This window comes from Nelumbo nucifera, chromosome 4 (assembly GCF_055504915.1).
Source record: "Nelumbo nucifera cultivar China Antique chromosome 4, China Antique-T2T, whole genome shotgun sequence".
Lineage (NCBI taxonomy): Eukaryota > Viridiplantae > Streptophyta > Magnoliopsida > Proteales > Nelumbonaceae > Nelumbo > Nelumbo nucifera.
Window position 1 is genome coordinate 91,070,010 of NC_142652.1, and position 16,622 is coordinate 91,086,631.

The following is a 16,622-nucleotide window of genomic DNA, read 5'->3' on the forward strand; positions in this document are numbered from 1 at the left end:
TAAGATTAAATCCTCTGGTTCCAAATCAGCATTGCTGGGGTTAGGTCAAACCTGAATTCTTTTCAGTTAAATCTTTTTATAGTGGTATGGAGACTCTATGTTCTTTCCCTAGTCAAATTGTTTGGGGTGGAATGGCTCCCTTAAAAGTGAAGTTTTTTGTTTGGGTAGCTGCTGCCTGCTGGAAAGAAGTGCTTAACGAAGGATATGTTGATTAGAAAAGGTATGGTGCTGCCATATAACAGTTGTGCCTAATGTGGCATTGAGGAAGAGACTTCTAACCACTTGTTTATCCATTGTGAGTTCTCATCTAGAATCTGGTCATACTTTTTCAGGGCTATTCAGTACTCTATCTGCATGCCCAATTCTGTAAAGGCCCTTCTTGAAAGTTGGAAAGTTGGGGGAATGAGAAAGAAGGGGCAGATTCTGTGAAATGCTATTCCTTTGGCAGTCCTGTGATCCATTTGGAGGGAAAGAAACAGGAGAATTTTTTATCAAAAGCAGCTCCAGGTAGAAAAGGTGACAAACCTAATTATTATTTTTTTGATCAATAATAAACCTAATTATAGATGATACTCAAGGGTGGCTGAGTACCAATTGCTTTTCAAGGAGGATATTTTGGCTTCTTGTGTGGCAGTAAATTTTTTTGAAGGTTCTTAAGGGTGTTCATATGTACAGAAGTTTGTACAGTGAACTGCTATACTTGTACAATCGTTTTTGATTAATACACTTTTACTTTACCTCTTCAAAAAAATGTAGAATTGCTGAAATAACCCTAGAAATGGCAAAAAAAGAAAAAAGAAAATATAGGAAATACAAATTATTTATAAGAAGGTACATGCTATGCTATGCTAATATGTAACTCAACCTATCTTAATAGGATACATAATTGGCCTCTAGCTGCATTTTGTTCATAGTTTTGAAGTCTTCAAAGTATAGTTGTATTTCTTTAATATTCCCCAGAAATTTCTCGAGAATTCCTATGTTATTTTGTCAAAATTTTCCCATTTCCATAGGGAAACAGCTCTAGCAATATAAAATCCCAAAGCATGAACATAAGAACTATAAACAGATAAATAAAGGAGAGCCATGTGATAAGATATAATTCATAACTATGGAATAGGTACCTCAACTATATCAAAATGATGATAATTAAGTTTTAAATAACCAACCAAACATAGTTTTCAAGGCACCTAGGCGATGGATTCTTTGAAGTAAAAATCACATATCCTTCCCTAGGTTCCATAATCATCTTTCCTTAATAACTATCCATATTTTTCATAAGAAAATTATAAACTTCAAGTTTAAGTCTTGAAAATCAACATATTTATGAGAAGAAAAAGAAGAAAGAAAAGAGAATTCAAAAAATATAGGGGCTGAACCCCTATTTTTGTTATAGGAAAAGAAGAAAAGAAAAGGTGGAAGAAATTGATTAGACAAAATTTTAAGTTCTTCCCTTACTTATTAGTTCAGATTTGAAGTCTTTGAGGGTTCAATACAGCAGTTAACAATGTTTATGTTGATTAAACCCTAACAAATAAGAAAACAATAAAAAGAAATTAGTTTATAAACACAAAAAATAAATATTTTTGTTTAATAATGTCTATTTTATAATTATAATCTCAAAAAAATAACAATATAAAAGTATTTTATAAGATAGTATACAAAACTGCTTGGCGACTGGGCGAGGCGAGCCTCCAAGGGCGTCTTGTCACCTAGGCATCACCTTGACAACTATGCAACCAATGATTCATAAATTCTGACATAATATCTACCATGTAAGAACATAAAAAGGAGTTCAAACAGAATGTTGACAAAGCATGAATGCCTTGTTTCTATTTCTATAAGTTGAATGTTATCAGGAATAATCTTACCTTTATAGCAAACAAGTCACCAGTTGCTCTTTTTCTTGCAAGGAAAACACGTCCATATGCCCCTCGACTGATTGGTTTTATTATTTCAAAATCTTCTATAGATGTCCGGTCCTTACAATTTCGTTTCATAGGACTTGCCCGCAGACTACGAATTGCATCATCTTCTGATGAACCTTCTTCATCAACCATGGCATTTGATGGATCAACCCTGTCATCTTCTATCTGTCCACAAAGGTGTACATATTTTTCCCTGTGTAATTGGGTAACATATCAGATGAAATATGGGCAGTTAACAACTAGATTAAAAAAAAATTAATCAAATATGAGAGAAGACTAGAAAAACAACCAAATCAGATTTTATCACAAGTAAAAACACAATGTACTGAAATACTACAAACATGATGCAGTAGTAAGCGTCCACTTTCTATAAACCAGGAAAGGCATTTTAGATTGAATTAAGAATTGAACTCACTGCAGCAGCTTCTCTATTCGCCTTCCAAATGTTTCTACAATAAGGGCATCCACCTTCCTGTCTTGGATAGCGTATTTTAGGTCTTCTAGACGGGACACCAAATACTCTAATGTGCTATAGTCATTAGTGTTTATACTGGCAACAGAGCGAGCAATATCCAATAGTTTGCTTATCTGCCATTCGATTTAGTGTAAAAAACTCAAAGAAACAAACCATAATTAGAATAAAGAACATATTACTCTAGCAATGTAAAGGAAATGGTTGAAGTATCTGTAACAAGTTAGTGATCTCTTGCATTTAATAAACAAAAAATAGACATATGTGCTGATAAAAAAACAAAAAAATAGACATATAAGTAAAATAAATTATTTTCATACATCCACAAAAGACATTAAAGCTATTTGGTTATAAAGAAAATTAGAGTATTTATTAGTGTAGAAGAGTGGATTACCTTATCAGGGATATTACTGCAATCTTCCTATAACTTTTCTTATGAACAAATTCCTACAGTTTTTCCTCAAACTATTTCTTCTCTTCTCCTTCATTTTTCTCTTATAAATCAATATAAGAAGACAATTTGGAATCAGAGTAGTTGGTAAAATAACTCAAAGGATTGCACAGTACCATTACTGAGGGGCAACCTTGCACTTTCCTCTTTTTTAAACACTCATTTAAATAGCAATCAGGACTGGAAAAAAGCTAAGGCTGCTGCCCAATCTCTAATCTTTCTTTCTTCTCATCTCTTCTTCTCTTTCTTAAATACCTTCATCTTTTATGTCCTTTTTATCTAATTTATTTCTAATTAAGTCAAATTTTTACGTTTCTCTTTACTCTCTCTCTAGATTATATCTCCTCTTGGTCATGTGGCTTCTCTCTCCTTGATCTCCTTTCTCTCTCTAACTTTTTTCATGAAGTCCCATTTTTATGTTTGTCTCTCCTCTCTCCTGTCTTCTTTCTCTCTCCTTTAGATTCTCTCTCCAGTTTGTTGTGTGGCTTCTCTCTCCTTTATCTCATTTCTATTTCTAACTTTTTTTTAATGAAGTCCAATTTTATGTTTCTCTCTCCACTTGGTTTCATGGCTTCTATATCTTTTATCTCTTTTCACTATCCACTTGGTTTCAGTAAACCCATATTCAATCCACATCTTAAATGGATGGGTTTGGGTGAGTTAGAAGTGGATGGGTCAGAAGTTGCCACCTCTGACTGTCTTAGAGTGTATCCATGCTGCCATACTCGTTTTGAGCTATGTCTCATCCAGATGATTGCTACACTAGAGTCTCCTTCAACCTCTAAACTATACAGGTTAAGACTCTTGCAGATTTCCAGGCCTTGAAGGACTGCTTATAGCTCTGCTGACATGGAATCTCCTATTTGGCTAGAGTAAATATCAATAAAAGCACCTGACATATCTTTGTAACTCCTCCTACCCTGAAGGGCCAGGCTTAACCATGTTGCTGCCATCAAAGTTGAGCTTAAAAGGCCTAGAGATTGGAGGACTCCACTCCATTATTACCTGCCATCCCCTTAAAATGTCTTCTGTGGAGAAAGTATTAAAAATCTTCTTCACCCAGCTTACCACTCTAAATAATACATTCTCAATGACCTCCTCCTTTGTTCTTCTTCTTCTTTCATTGAAAATTCTGTTGTTCCTCTCTTCCCAATTACATTTCGCCTATGGGTTATGACCCCAGTACATCTGGTTTCTTAAAGCCTCTTGTTTTTCCAGACCATCTGCTTGTCTGTTTGCAGATTGTGGTACCCAGATAACACTTGTCCTCAATTCTTTCATTACCTCTTTGATCTGCCTGATTGCATGCCTATACTTCCTAAAAAAGGGCAGCCCAGTGCATGAGGCTCCCAACAATGCGGGATTAAACAAGCCTAAGATGTTCCACACCAAACTCTATAATCAGAAGCAAAACTGATGTAGGCGCTTTAGGCAGGCCAGTGGCACGTCGACACGTGGCCGGGGGTGGAGTCAATCAGCGCGTCAAGCAGGGCGGAGGTCAGCGCCCAACGCAGGACCAATGGCTCGACCACAGGCAGTGACCTCGGATGGCCACATGCCCAAGGCCAGATCGCATCCTGACCGTCCTCGTCCATCCACCTCCAGGCAGCCTCAAGTATAAATAGGGCACAACTCCCTCAAGGTAAGAGGCTGGATCCGGAACTATGGGCTAGACACTCATCTCTCCATGCTCTCTAGCTTACGGGCAACCTTGTTCGAGCTCCTCGGACCTCGTCTGCCCTCACTAACTTGACCGTCGAAGTCCCCGCCTCGGGTTAACACCCAGGGCCTCTGATGTTCCCTTCTCCGCAGGTTCTTGGCCTCGGCCGATCTTAGACACTCGTAGGCACTTGACCTCGGCCACACCATGGACCTCAGACTCAATTGGTCCTCAGCTTCAGCAGCCCTCGGATCCTTCCACCAGCTAGCTCGTCTAGGAAGCAAATTTACAGTGTTGTCCTAAGCCCATTCTAAGCATCAACAAAAACTATCCACAAAAAAACCTCCAATAGCCTAGAGGGTTAATAATTTCTAAGATTTCCAAATCCCTAAGACCTCGTCATAGTCCAAAATCCTAATAAATTCCTTGTCCTAATGAAGAACCACAATAGGATGGTCCTACTTTTGTAAAGAGAAAAAAATATATTCTAGAAAAACAATCTCTAGGAGGCTGCTCCCCCACTAGAGATCCTCCCAAAATTTGGTTTTATCCCCCAGCAAGTATGTTATATCTAACATTTGACAAGAGGGCATCCAACAGAGATGTAATAGACTTCTGAGGTAAGATCAAGAATGCTCTAATAACAATGTTCCACAATTTATCATAGTCCAAGGAAAATCTTGATAACCATTTCGCAAGCAAAGCAGATTTTCTCCCCATCCCTAATCCTCCCTCTCTTTTTGCATGCAATCTTACTTGATAAGATGGTTTATCTGAAAGTCTCTAAAGTTCTCAAAGGAAATTCCCCACAATCTTCTCCAACCCTATTGCTACTTTCATCGAGGTTTCTGAATATAAAGGGGTAGTAGATAGGTTGCTTAGCAAGAGTTAAGTTTATCTAAGTGATTTTGCCCCCCAAGGAAATAGAATTCCACTTCAAATTGGCCAATTTCTTATTCATAAAAAAACGGTCAGTTTCTTTGAAAATCCATCAATAATAAGGTTCCAAAAGATGCTAACCTTGAGATTATCCCCTAAAAGGAGTCCTAACTCCTAAGTACTTAAGAGACTGAACCAAAACTAAACAACCCAAAATTTTTGTATGTCACATAACCATGCCTTCTTCCATATTAATGCCCACTATGCAGCTCTTCCCAAGATTAACTCTCAAATCAAAATACACTAAAAGCAGATTAGCAGATCAATTGGTGGTTCCTCATCCTTTCCTTTAACCCTGTCATCGCAAAATATGATCACGTCACCTACAAATGCAATTATATGACCACAGTCCTTTTTCTAATGACTCTCCAACACCTCACTGACCAACCCAAGTCTGGCCTGGGCCCAAGCCCAATCTGAGTGCATCAAATTTCAGTGCGGGCTGGGCATGGGTTAGGAAAATTGAGATTGACCTTGGGCCTTGGTTAAGGCTCAGGCCTTAGAACTAAATCTTAGGGTTGGTCCTGGTTGACCATAAACCCAGCCCAGCCTGCCTGACTTGCAACCCTAATCCACATTCTCCATCTCTCCTAGCTACATTTCTCCGACACAAGATCCAAAAACAACCAATCCATGAAGTCATGTGCTTTTTCTAGATCTAGTTTGTAGTTTGCACACCTACCCCTTAGCTTTTGATTTTTCTTTTGATAAATGCTAGCTTTTGATTATTTTTTTTTGAATTATTAAATGCATTCATTTGCATCTAGGAATTGATCTGTAATCTGTGTACCCTAGATAAACACTCCCTTAAATGGAGATATGATTGAAGGTAGCACTTCTTCCAACCTGAGAGATATAACTTTCATTACAATGTTATATAGACTGACCACCAAACTTATAGGTCCAAAGTCATCTGAGCCAATGGCTTAAACTTTTGTGGGGGATCAAAGCTATAAATGTAGCATTTGCTCCACCGTGAAAAATCCCCGTATCAAAAAATTTCTTGAATACCTCCATCAGATCATCCTTAACGATACCCTGATAGTTTCAAAAGAATTCCACAAAGAAGCCATCTGGTCCCTAGTTAAGTACAAATAAATAGAAAGAATATTATAATGTGAACTAGAATGATAGCTCAAGGAAAAAACCATATCAAAATTCTAGTTTCTAGTCCCAACTTATTGTTTTTTCTATTTCAAGTCTATTATTAAATGATAGATTATGTGGTTCAGACCTTATTTTGTATACTCTCAATTTCAACTCTGACGCAATATAGTTAAGTGTAAACACTTATGGTTTTAGCTAAAATGATGCCACTCAAAGTATGAAATAATACTATTAGAAAATACCTGTTGAAAGTCTTCATGCTCTGAAATTGCAATCTTTCCATTCAAAAGCAGTTCAAGCTGGCTAGCCCGTGGAGTTAATAATGGAGATCTTGGGGTCAAGCTTCCTATTGATGATGCTTTCATTCCCTGATCAGATATCATAATAGAATGTGTTTTGCAAGTCATGTCAGGGAAGCCCTTCATATCATCCATGACAAAAGAACTACTAGTTTGATGTACACAATCAAGCATGTCTTTGGGATATTCTTGACATGAATTATCATTTTTAAGTGATGGAGAATCAAAAGCTTTAGGTATACTCAATGTAGATATTCTTGCAGCCTCTGGACTTCCGCCCAAAGTATTGGTGCCTTTTGGTGTGCATGATTCCATTATCTTTTCAAGAGTTTCAGCAACTCTTTCAAGACGTTCATTTACTGTTAAGCCTTTTAAATCACATCTATCAGCAATTGTACAGATTCTAGAATGATCTTCTACATGCACAGTTGGTATTTCAACCTCACAGATCCGGCAGATCAATGAGTTCCTGTACGCAACATTTTGTTGATCTCCCCATACACCCCAAGAAACTTTTTTTGCTTTAAAGGAAATATCTGAACGTTCAAGAGGGATTTCTTGGGCATTATCAGCCTTTTCATTAACACCTGTTTTCATCTTATCTGGAAGCTGTGAGGATTCCAATTTATCCTTGGAGGGGACATCATTCTCATCTGTGCCTTTTAGGTTCTTCTGAGCAGCAGACGGAAGTTTCTTCCAAGAGGATATCCGATCCTTTCTTTTAGATGAATCAACACCTTTAGCAATGCTACCATCTGAAGGAACGGTACAACTCAAAATCACTTCATCTTTGTCAGGGTGCATACCACTTTCTTCCTGTACATGTGATTTCTTGTGCCTTTCATTCACTTCCTTCTCACGAATTGGGTCTAATTCCTGGTTCTCAATCCCCAAAAGTTTTTCTGGATAGACTCCAAGATCACTGAGTTGATGAAGCCGAAGAATATGTTCATCCTCAAAACCTCCTTCATTATGAAACTGCACCAGACGGGTGCATCGGGTTAAAATAAAGAGAATACGGGTATGGGCTTGCTTGAGGGTCCCCATGGGCAGCTCTTGACGCCGATCATCCAGATTCTGAACTATGCCTTCACACTTTGACCAGAACTCACTCGCTGACATCTTAGCACATTGTCGGGCCACAACCAATAAATCCTCCAAAGTCTCTCTCCATTCTGGATGGGTCTCAACATTCTTTTGAAGAATGCTCACCAAATCACCGGCAAAAATACCTAAATCGGAGTCAACTTCTTCCTTCAACCGGACAAATTTTGCCCTAATATCAACCATGATCTCCTGGAAGGGAGGGAAGGATGCCATTGTAGTAAGAAAAAAAAAAAAAAATCAACATTGAAAGCAGATAGACAACTTATAAACATTCAGTCATTTTATGATCCAACTTAAAGACAATAAGTACCTCCATCTGCCCGATGGCACGAGGCTTACGCAATGGGAAGGGCCGTACACCTTTGGAATTTAGTTCATGAGAGTAACTCTTGATGTCACGAGTTTTCTTCCTACGACCACTTGTAACGCGCATAATGGCCTGGAAGCGTGGAGACTGGATTTCCTTGGCGAAATCAAAACCCTGTAACAGTGCAAATTTTTTCTGGAGCTTAGCAACCTAGTCTGCATTTCTCTCTCAATAAAGATATCCAAATACAGAAAAACTCATTACCCTTGGGGATTTCGACCGAACCCAGTAGTTCTTTTTCCCTGTACACAATCAAACAATTGATCTCCCGTACTTAAACTAACCGCCATTCAAATGGCTTACAAAAAAGGGGACAAACACTCGGATCTAAGGAGAAAAAAACAGAAGTTTACCTGGCTCCGCAGAAGGCACAGGATGATTAGGAGTAACCGATTCAGAGCGAGCATTGTCTCCGTCGTTCTTTTCATTGCTAGGAGACTTGGAAGCTGGAGATGAGAAACGGAGAGGTGAAGGAGCAGATCTAGTTCTAATGTGGTTAAGGCCGATAGAGGATGCGATGATCGGGGAAGAGTCATCAGGACCGAGTTCCGTTTCTGCGTTGTCATCACTGGTTTCTTTCTTCTCCGAAGTCCGTGACGGGCTTCGATTGATTGGTATTGGGGGGATCTTCTTAAGTTTGCTCTTCGTCGCCGTTGTCGCTGTTGTGGTAGCGGTGGTGGATGAGACAGGTGATGCCGCCGATAAACCTATGCCGTCTGGATTGGCATTTTGATCTGTTGTATCGGGAGGATCTGAGGAGGACGGAGGATTGGACATGGATGGTGGAGGAGATGATGATGGCGTTATTGTTCTTCATGGCGTGGAATGATTGAGTGTGGAGAGTAGTGTTGACAGAGGCGGGAGCGAAGAGGAGCCCCAAGCTTTCGCGGGAAATTCGAGCTTCATAAACTGCCACGACTCCACGCAATACGTAACGGCCGAATCATTCGATTCGGTTTAAATCGGTCATCCTGTTTGCAAATTCTAACCTGAACTGCTGAACAATGACAGGGGTAGTGGCGTAATTTACTGTCTCCGTTAACAGAAGAGTGTATTTGTACATTTATTTTAAAGGTGCAAGGAGTTGTTTTATAATAGTCAAAATATGTGGGAGGTTTAGGTAATTGTTCCTAAATTTTCACATTTTATTGCTCGCTCTGATGGCGGGAATGCTAGGACTTCAGTACCGACTGCCGAGAGCCAGTCGTCAGCCAGTCACGGCAAAATGATACACCGAAGCGCTTTGATGTTCCGTTCAAAACATCTTCCCTCTTGTTTCTTCGCTACACACAGAGCTAATTTCTATACTTCTGTAGCTCCTGATAACGGAGAAAGTGGTCTTTACGGCTTCGGGGTCTTGAAGACGGCGAAGGGTTTTCGACGTTTTGTCGATGAAGCAATCGAGAGGTAGAAATTGCAACTCTATTGCTTTTTATATCTGTAGAACATTATACATGTCTTTTCTGGACGAAACTCAAGTTTTACATTTATTAGATCGGGAGAACTCATTTCCTACATCTCTGGTATGCCTTCGTCGATCGAAATCGTCCAAGCAATGGACGAAATATCAGATACAGTAGGTTTCAAAGGCTTTTTTTGTATTAATTTTGGGGTTTATTATTTACGATCATAATGGTCTCTGGGGTCTTGAATCTGTTAGGTTTGCTCCGTTGTTGATTCGGCCGAACTATGTAGAAATACTCATCCCGACCGGTAAGTAGTTTATGCTGTATTTTGTTTTTTATTTTTATTTTTAATGTTGTTTAGCAATTTGGCGTATGTTCTATATTGCAGGGAATTTGTAGAAGAAGCTAACAGGGCAGCAATGAAGATTCATGAATATCTGCATGTAAGGTTTTTATATTTTTAATGGGGTTTAATTTGCTTTCAAGAGTAACCAGTCTGCTTCTATTTTGCATGAGACTTTTATGAAGATACCTTTATCTTTTCACGAAAATATATGCACAATTTTGTTAGAAGAGTAGGACTCCCGAGCAAAAAGTCTACTATCAAATAAAACACTCCCTCTCCCCCCTCAAAAGAAAAAAAAAACATATTGACATTTCTTGATATGAGCATAGTTCTCAATTTTCGTGATACATAGCAAAATTTTCCAGAAACTTCTCCATCTCCCCAAGGGGGAAAGCAAAAGCATCTTGAAACAAAAAAAGTTCCAGTATGTTTTGATATCTTAAAAATATTGATATATTCGTAAAACTCTGCAACCTGCAAGACAACAAGCTTCTCAGGTAGTTTAGCTTGAAAACAAGGGCTTTTGGCTAGGATTAAGAGGGGCTTTAAATATGAAATTGTGAAGAAAAGCTACTATAAGGAAATCAGTCTAAAGGAATAGAAGTTAGGATTCAACAAAAGAGAGTGAGCTGAGAAGGATATATCTGGCTAGAAATAGATTATAATTTCCTTAGATATTCCTGACAAAAGGGGATGGCTAGAACATAGGGAATCTTCTTAAAATTAATAAAACAAGGGAAGATGGAATTGATAATGGCAAAGATGATCATAAATAGGGCTTACAACATCAGTGAATAAATAGGATGGGTGGCTAGTAGGGTGGACACAAACCAATCTTTTTACGAGCTATTCGAGATTGGCTCGTGAAAAGCTCCATTTGGCTCAGTTTAATCCAAGCTTCGAGCTAAGCTCAAGTCCAATATGTAGGCTCGTTTGCTAATTGAGCTGAGTTCAAGCCTAATTGTGCCTATATTATATATAATATTTTTAATTTTATATTTATATAATAATGTGTTTATATGTATAACTATATATATAATATAAATTTGAACTTTTTATATTTATAGTTATTTATTTATTATATGAAGATTGGCTTACTAAGTGATTTAAAAGGCGTGCCTAGACACACAAGTGAGGCACATTTTAGGGTATGCGCCTCGCCCAGGTCCTAGGTGCACCCCTTTCCAAAGGCACATGCTTGGTGCACTTGATTAACCCTGTGCCTTAGCCTGGGCATGCAACTTTTTAAAATTCTGCGCTTTTTGTTCATTCATTCATTCCAATAAAATATCTTCTTAAAAGGAAATTAAAGTTATAAAAGGATTATTTTTTATGTGAGAATTAAGAATTTAAGACCCTAACATGGACTTCTTCGGGCTTGCCTTGAGGGGCATGGTACAAAGGCGGCTTGTAAAATCAATAATAAAATATGTTTTACATCACATTAGCTAATTGAAGTAATGCAATAAGAATCAAGAATGCAATATGTTTGCTTTTATTTTTAAATTTTCATTTGAATATGCTTTACATATTATGTTTATGTATTTTAATTTTAGATAATAGGTTTTTTAAAACATTTATTTTAAAATTTAAGTTTATATTTTTTATTAATATTATGTTTAATATCTTTTGTTTTTTGCATTTTTTAAAATTTTTTTTGCTTTTTTTGAACATTCTGACATTTTTTTTATTTTTTGCGCCCTGCTTCGAAAAGGCACGTGCCTCTTCTTGTGCCTTGTGCCTCAGATGCCAATTGGCCCTTGCGCTTTTTTCGTGCCTTGCGGTTTAAAAACATTGGGCTTACTATCGAGCTCGAACGTACAAACTTTTGGGTCGGGCCGAATTCGAGCTCATGTCTCTAGCTTGAAACAAGCTTGAGCCTGAACTGGAGCCTGATGTTTTTCTGCCGAGCCAAGCTCAAATAGCTAGATATTCAGCTCAACTCAGCTTGAATCCACCCTTAGAGGCAGGAGGTTGAGGATGTTCATAAGGGGTTAGATACATCAATGTATTATCTATAAACAAATGTAACATTAATATATTAATATTACTAGTTGTTTATTTATAAAAAAATATCACTAGTCATGAAAGGATTGCAGAATCTTAATGATTGAAACAACAAAAACAAAAAGAAAGCTAGTGTACCCATTCAACTCTCACTCAAAAAGCTTGAGAATTTCATGGCATTGTATGAGAAGTGTCATTTTGTGGTGCATTTGGGGGGGGGGGGAGAAATGCAAGAATATTTGAGGATAAAAGTGCAAAGATTACAAACATTAATAAAGGGGAATCAATGAATGATTTAATGTATTTATCAAAGAAAAATTAATGGTTTAATGGGAGGATGGGAGGCCATGACGGAAGGACTAGTGATCATCCAAGAATTAAAGTCTGGAAGTTGCCTGAATCAGGTAATTTAAAACTAATTTTGATGGTTACAGCCTTGGTAATACTGTATTTAAGGCAGTGATTGGGTGTTTAGGGATGGTGAAGGCCAAGAGTTGGGATTTTCTCAAAACAAAAACTGTCCCAAGAGTTGGGATTTTCTCACAACAAAAACTGTCCCAACACACTTTCAACATGATCTGTCCTCACATCTCACCATGAGACTGGTACCCACCATATCTATGATGTGTGACACATCATGTTGGAACGTGTTAGAACAGTTTATTGTTGTGAGCAGATAAGAAGATTTGGACTCGACGCGCAAATAAGAATAAGTTTTTCTGGCTCAGCTGTGCTATGAAACTCTCTAAGGGCAGAGCTGATAGCAGTTACACAAGGTTTAAAGTTTGCACAAATGCATGACTGGAAAGATTTCATTGTAGAAGGTGACTGCCAAGTGGTTATATCCTGGATGAAATCAGAAATGTGGTTCCTTGGATTTACCAATTCTCAGTCAGGGAAGCCAAATCTTAGATACAATCTTGAACTGCTCACTTAGATGGATTCCAAAGAGTGTTAATGAGTTCGCTGATAGTCTTGCCCAAGGAACAATATTCAACAATTGGCTCTTGTATCATGTTATTGAGACTTGGTCAGCTTCTTGCTGTGCTGTAGTTCTGTTCATTTATTCAATGAACCAAATGAGCTAATGCACAGAGTACTTTTAGAGTAACAAAATGGATACTCAGAAAGGTACAAAGTTTTGATTTTCCTAAACATGGAAGGACTAGCAATGTTTGCAATTAAAATCTATTCAAAATATCTTCAGGATCTGAAGTAAATCTTGCCGATCTGCCTATTATTCAGCATATATTGAGAATTCAATCAAAGATTTGATTGAGAGAATCAAATCCATATAATGTGAGGTGTACTTTGTGTTGAAAACTAACAATTCTAAGTTTTGGTAAAAATGATAGGAAACATTTTGCCAATATAAATTAGAAACAGCCTTTCTCTGTGGATAACATAGTTTGGGGATGGCAATGGGTGGAAACATCCTTAGCTATAAGAAGAAGAGTGGCAATCCAATGGGTTTCTCCAACCATGAATGGTATAAAGTTAAATTTTGATGGCTGCAGTCCAGTCCAAAAGAACCAAGAATTGGTGATGTTTCTTACAATCATCTTGGGAATATCATGGCTGTTTACTCAAGACCCATTGGGCAAGACGATTTAACTAGAGCAGAACACTATTAGTGGAACTTATGAGGATTGAAGTTGGGGAAAATTTTCAATTACAAGGATATTGTAGTGGAGGGGGACTAAAGAGCTCTAATTGACTAGATTATAAATAACAAACTATGTATATGGCATTGCAGCTTCCAGGAAACCAGAGACATTTGGTGTCATTTCCTTCAACTAGCTGGGTATAGCTGGGCTGCTCCAAATCACCTTCAGGACCTGCTTCACCAGTGGCAAGGCAAAGCATTGAGCAAGAGAGGCAAGGTGTTTTGGCAAGTAATTCTGCATGTTGTGCTCTGGGAAGTTTGGGAAGAAAGGAACAACCACCTATTTGAGAACAAAGCAAGACCAAGGATTGATTTGATCTCACACATCACCTACCCCTGTAATCAATGGGCAGCCAGTTCAGACAAGTTTAAAGGAATCTCCATAAATGACCCTCAACAGGGATGCCAACCTCTTTCTTTTCTCCCTCCCCCCATCTACAGTGGGCTTCTCCTTAGGATGGAAGAAACTTGGACCCTAAGCTTCGATGGAAGTGCTTCAGGTAATCCGGGAGCTGCTGGTATTGGAGGAGTACTAAGGGATGAAAATGGAAACATCTGCTGGGTGTACAGTGGACCGATAGGTATAGATGACTCTACCAAGGCAAAAGTGATGGCTGCACTTATGGGAATCTGATTGATCAACCAGCTTGGCATTCAGAACTTATCCATAGAGGGAGATTCAACTAACACCATAAAGTGGTTAGGAAGACAGGAGGCTGGACCATGGAGACTCAGTCACTTCCTAGCAGAAGCAAGGGATTTATTGCCAGCTTCAAATGCAAACTGCACTGGATCCCAAGGGAACTCAATTCTCTTGCAGATGGGTTAGCAAAATTAGGTGCTCTTTTAGAAGTTCCGTACTGTGATAAGATCCCCCCTGTGTAATTCTCAGGGGTCTCTTTCTTCTCCTTGTACGCCCTCTTGTGTACCCCTCTTTTTGTTTAGTGAAATCAGTTAACTTTTCTCAAAAAAAAAAAAAAAAGCCTGGTTTGGGAGCTGAGAGTGTCATTCAAGTCAACTAAGAGACCAGCAAACAGCTTGGCAGATGCTATGGCTAGGTAAGGAGTGAGTTGGAATCAGTTGTATTGGGGGTTACCTGATTGGCTCATACAAAATGTAAATGAAAGCTATGATTGGGCAGCAAGTGCTAACCTGATACTGGTAAAAGAAGTTTTTTTTTTTTTTTTTTCAAATTGTAGTTAAATAGCTAATTTAAGAACAATTTACAATAAAAAAATTAATTTAAGAATACTTAACTCTTTATAGTGGTCATACAATGATAAGATATATTTACTTAATAGCTAATTTAAAACTTGCAAATAAAATTTGTTATATTATGATAATTTAGTATATTCTTTTTCCAGTGGTGATAGTTTAGTATATTATCAAGTACTAGAGGTTTTATAATGACTCTTATTTCATAAATAACGAGTTGGGCTCACAATTGTACTCATTTGTGTAACAATGCTATTGCTGTACCACTCAGGGATTATTTTAAAGCACCTTAAGGGAAGGTGGCTTAGGTTCTTGAACTTCCATTTACAACAGAGAGCTACCCTGTACTTTCAGATTCCAAAACTCTGTTCTTGCCATTAGCGTTCCATTAGTTTTGAACTTTTATGTGACCATTTTTCCCTCACCTTTATTGTGTCTCCAAAACCCAAGTTTTGAACTTCTCCTACCTTCTTTTCTTTTTCTCTCATTTCATTTGTTTAAGAGAGAGATGAAGAAGATTTTAAAGTAGAGCATCCGCCATTGGGTTTTGGAGATGCAATAAAGGAGAGGGCAAACTGATCTCATAAAAGTTCAAAACTGGCTAAATGCTACTGGTGGGAGCAGAGTGTTGGAATCTAAAAGTACGTGGTAACTCTTTATTGTTTTGGAGATACAATAAAGGAGAGGGAAAAATGATCTCATAAGAGTTCAAAACTGATGGAATGCTAATGTTGGGAGCAGAGTATTGGAATCTGAAAGTAAAGGGTATCTCTCTGTTGCAAATCAAAGTTTGGGGAATTAAGTGTCACTACCACAAAGTACAGGGTAGTTTTATGTATTTTACCCTACGTTTTTAAATTTTTTAGTTGCATATAGTAGAAATACTTGCGATTCTTTTTTTTTTTCTTGTGGGGGTTATTTTATCACCTAATAAATACCATTCCTTTGCTAGGGAATGGCAACCATCTATTGGGGTTTATTTAGTGGTTGAAATCAGATTTGTAGTGTAATATATTACTCTGTGTGTTCGTGTGCAAACTCACATGCATGTGCATGTCAAATTGTGAGCCAATTCTTTTCTACATTTAATGAATCATTTTTATCATTTCTGAAACATTTTTGTTCACCAGCATTAGCTATATTTGAGCTAATGGACTGCAAGTTTATGTGGGACTGTGGGCAAATTTCCTGAAACTTGTGAATATTTCCAGTGATAATTTTGTTTTCCTGTTGATATTTTCTATAGTTTCTGAATACAAATCATAGCCTATATAATGCGGTGATAAAAGCAGAGCAAGATGGTCTTTTGCAAACAAAGGAAGCATGGAGGGCAGCTCATTCGCTGCGTATTGACTTCGAGAAAGGAGGAATACATCTTCCTAGAGGTACTTATTTCATCATTGTCTTAATTTTAGTTCTGATGTAGTGGACTCAGCTACTGAAATCTTGTTTTTGTTTTGCAGATAAGCTGGAAAGAATTAATCAGTTGAATGTTAATATTGCCCACCTGTGCAGAGAGTAATCAGATCTTCCTTTTACTTGAGAAAGTTGACATTATAATTAATCAATAACATTACACCCTTTCTTTTTGCTGCTTATGATGCTACTTTGTTGCATTAGTTGTTTTTGCATCTTGTTTCATGGATGGTTAT

At 37.8% G+C, this 16,622-nt stretch overlaps 2 protein-coding genes across 7 annotated transcripts in view; one reads left to right on the forward strand and one right to left on the reverse strand.

Moving 5' to 3' along the window:
- The window catches only part of LOC104611552 (putative serine/threonine protein kinase IRE), a 34,212-nt gene extending 24,889 nt beyond the window's left edge, over window positions 1-9,323 (reverse strand). The window contains exons 1-6 of one of the 5 annotated variants that reach the window (XR_737692.3): window positions 8,684-9,323; window positions 8,535-8,572; window positions 8,274-8,444; window positions 6,800-8,152; window positions 2,344-2,516; window positions 1,872-2,121 (exon numbers count right to left, since the gene is read on the reverse strand). Coding sequence is in view for 4 of the 5 variants with exons in the window: in XM_088903393.1 (XP_088759519.1) it covers window positions 1,872-2,121; window positions 2,344-2,516; window positions 6,800-8,152; window positions 8,274-8,444; window positions 8,535-8,572; window positions 8,684-9,107 (2,409 nt within the window). In the remaining variant the exon portion in view is untranslated. The remainder of the gene's footprint in view (window positions 1-1,871; window positions 2,122-2,343; window positions 2,517-6,799; window positions 8,153-8,273; window positions 8,445-8,534; window positions 8,573-8,683) is intronic. The other 4 variants (XM_088903393.1, XM_010278659.3, XM_010278651.3 and 1 more) reach the window with 4 other exon arrangements.
- A 166-nt stretch (window positions 9,324-9,489) lies between these two features.
- LOC104611543 (Zincin-like metalloproteases family protein) overlaps window positions 9,490-16,622 on the forward strand; it is a 69,710-nt gene continuing 62,577 nt past the window's right edge. Inside the window, exons 1-6 of one of the 2 annotated variants that reach the window (XM_010278639.2) lie at window positions 9,490-9,737; window positions 9,825-9,906; window positions 9,991-10,043; window positions 10,125-10,179; window positions 16,217-16,355; window positions 16,434-16,488. In XM_010278639.2, coding sequence (XP_010276941.1) covers window positions 9,556-9,737; window positions 9,825-9,906; window positions 9,991-10,043; window positions 10,125-10,179; window positions 16,217-16,355; window positions 16,434-16,488 — 566 coding nt within the window. In that variant the 5' untranslated portion in view covers window positions 9,490-9,555. The remainder of the gene's footprint in view (window positions 9,738-9,824; window positions 9,907-9,990; window positions 10,044-10,124; window positions 10,180-16,216; window positions 16,356-16,433; window positions 16,489-16,622) is intronic. The other variant, XM_019200129.2, reaches the window with a different exon arrangement.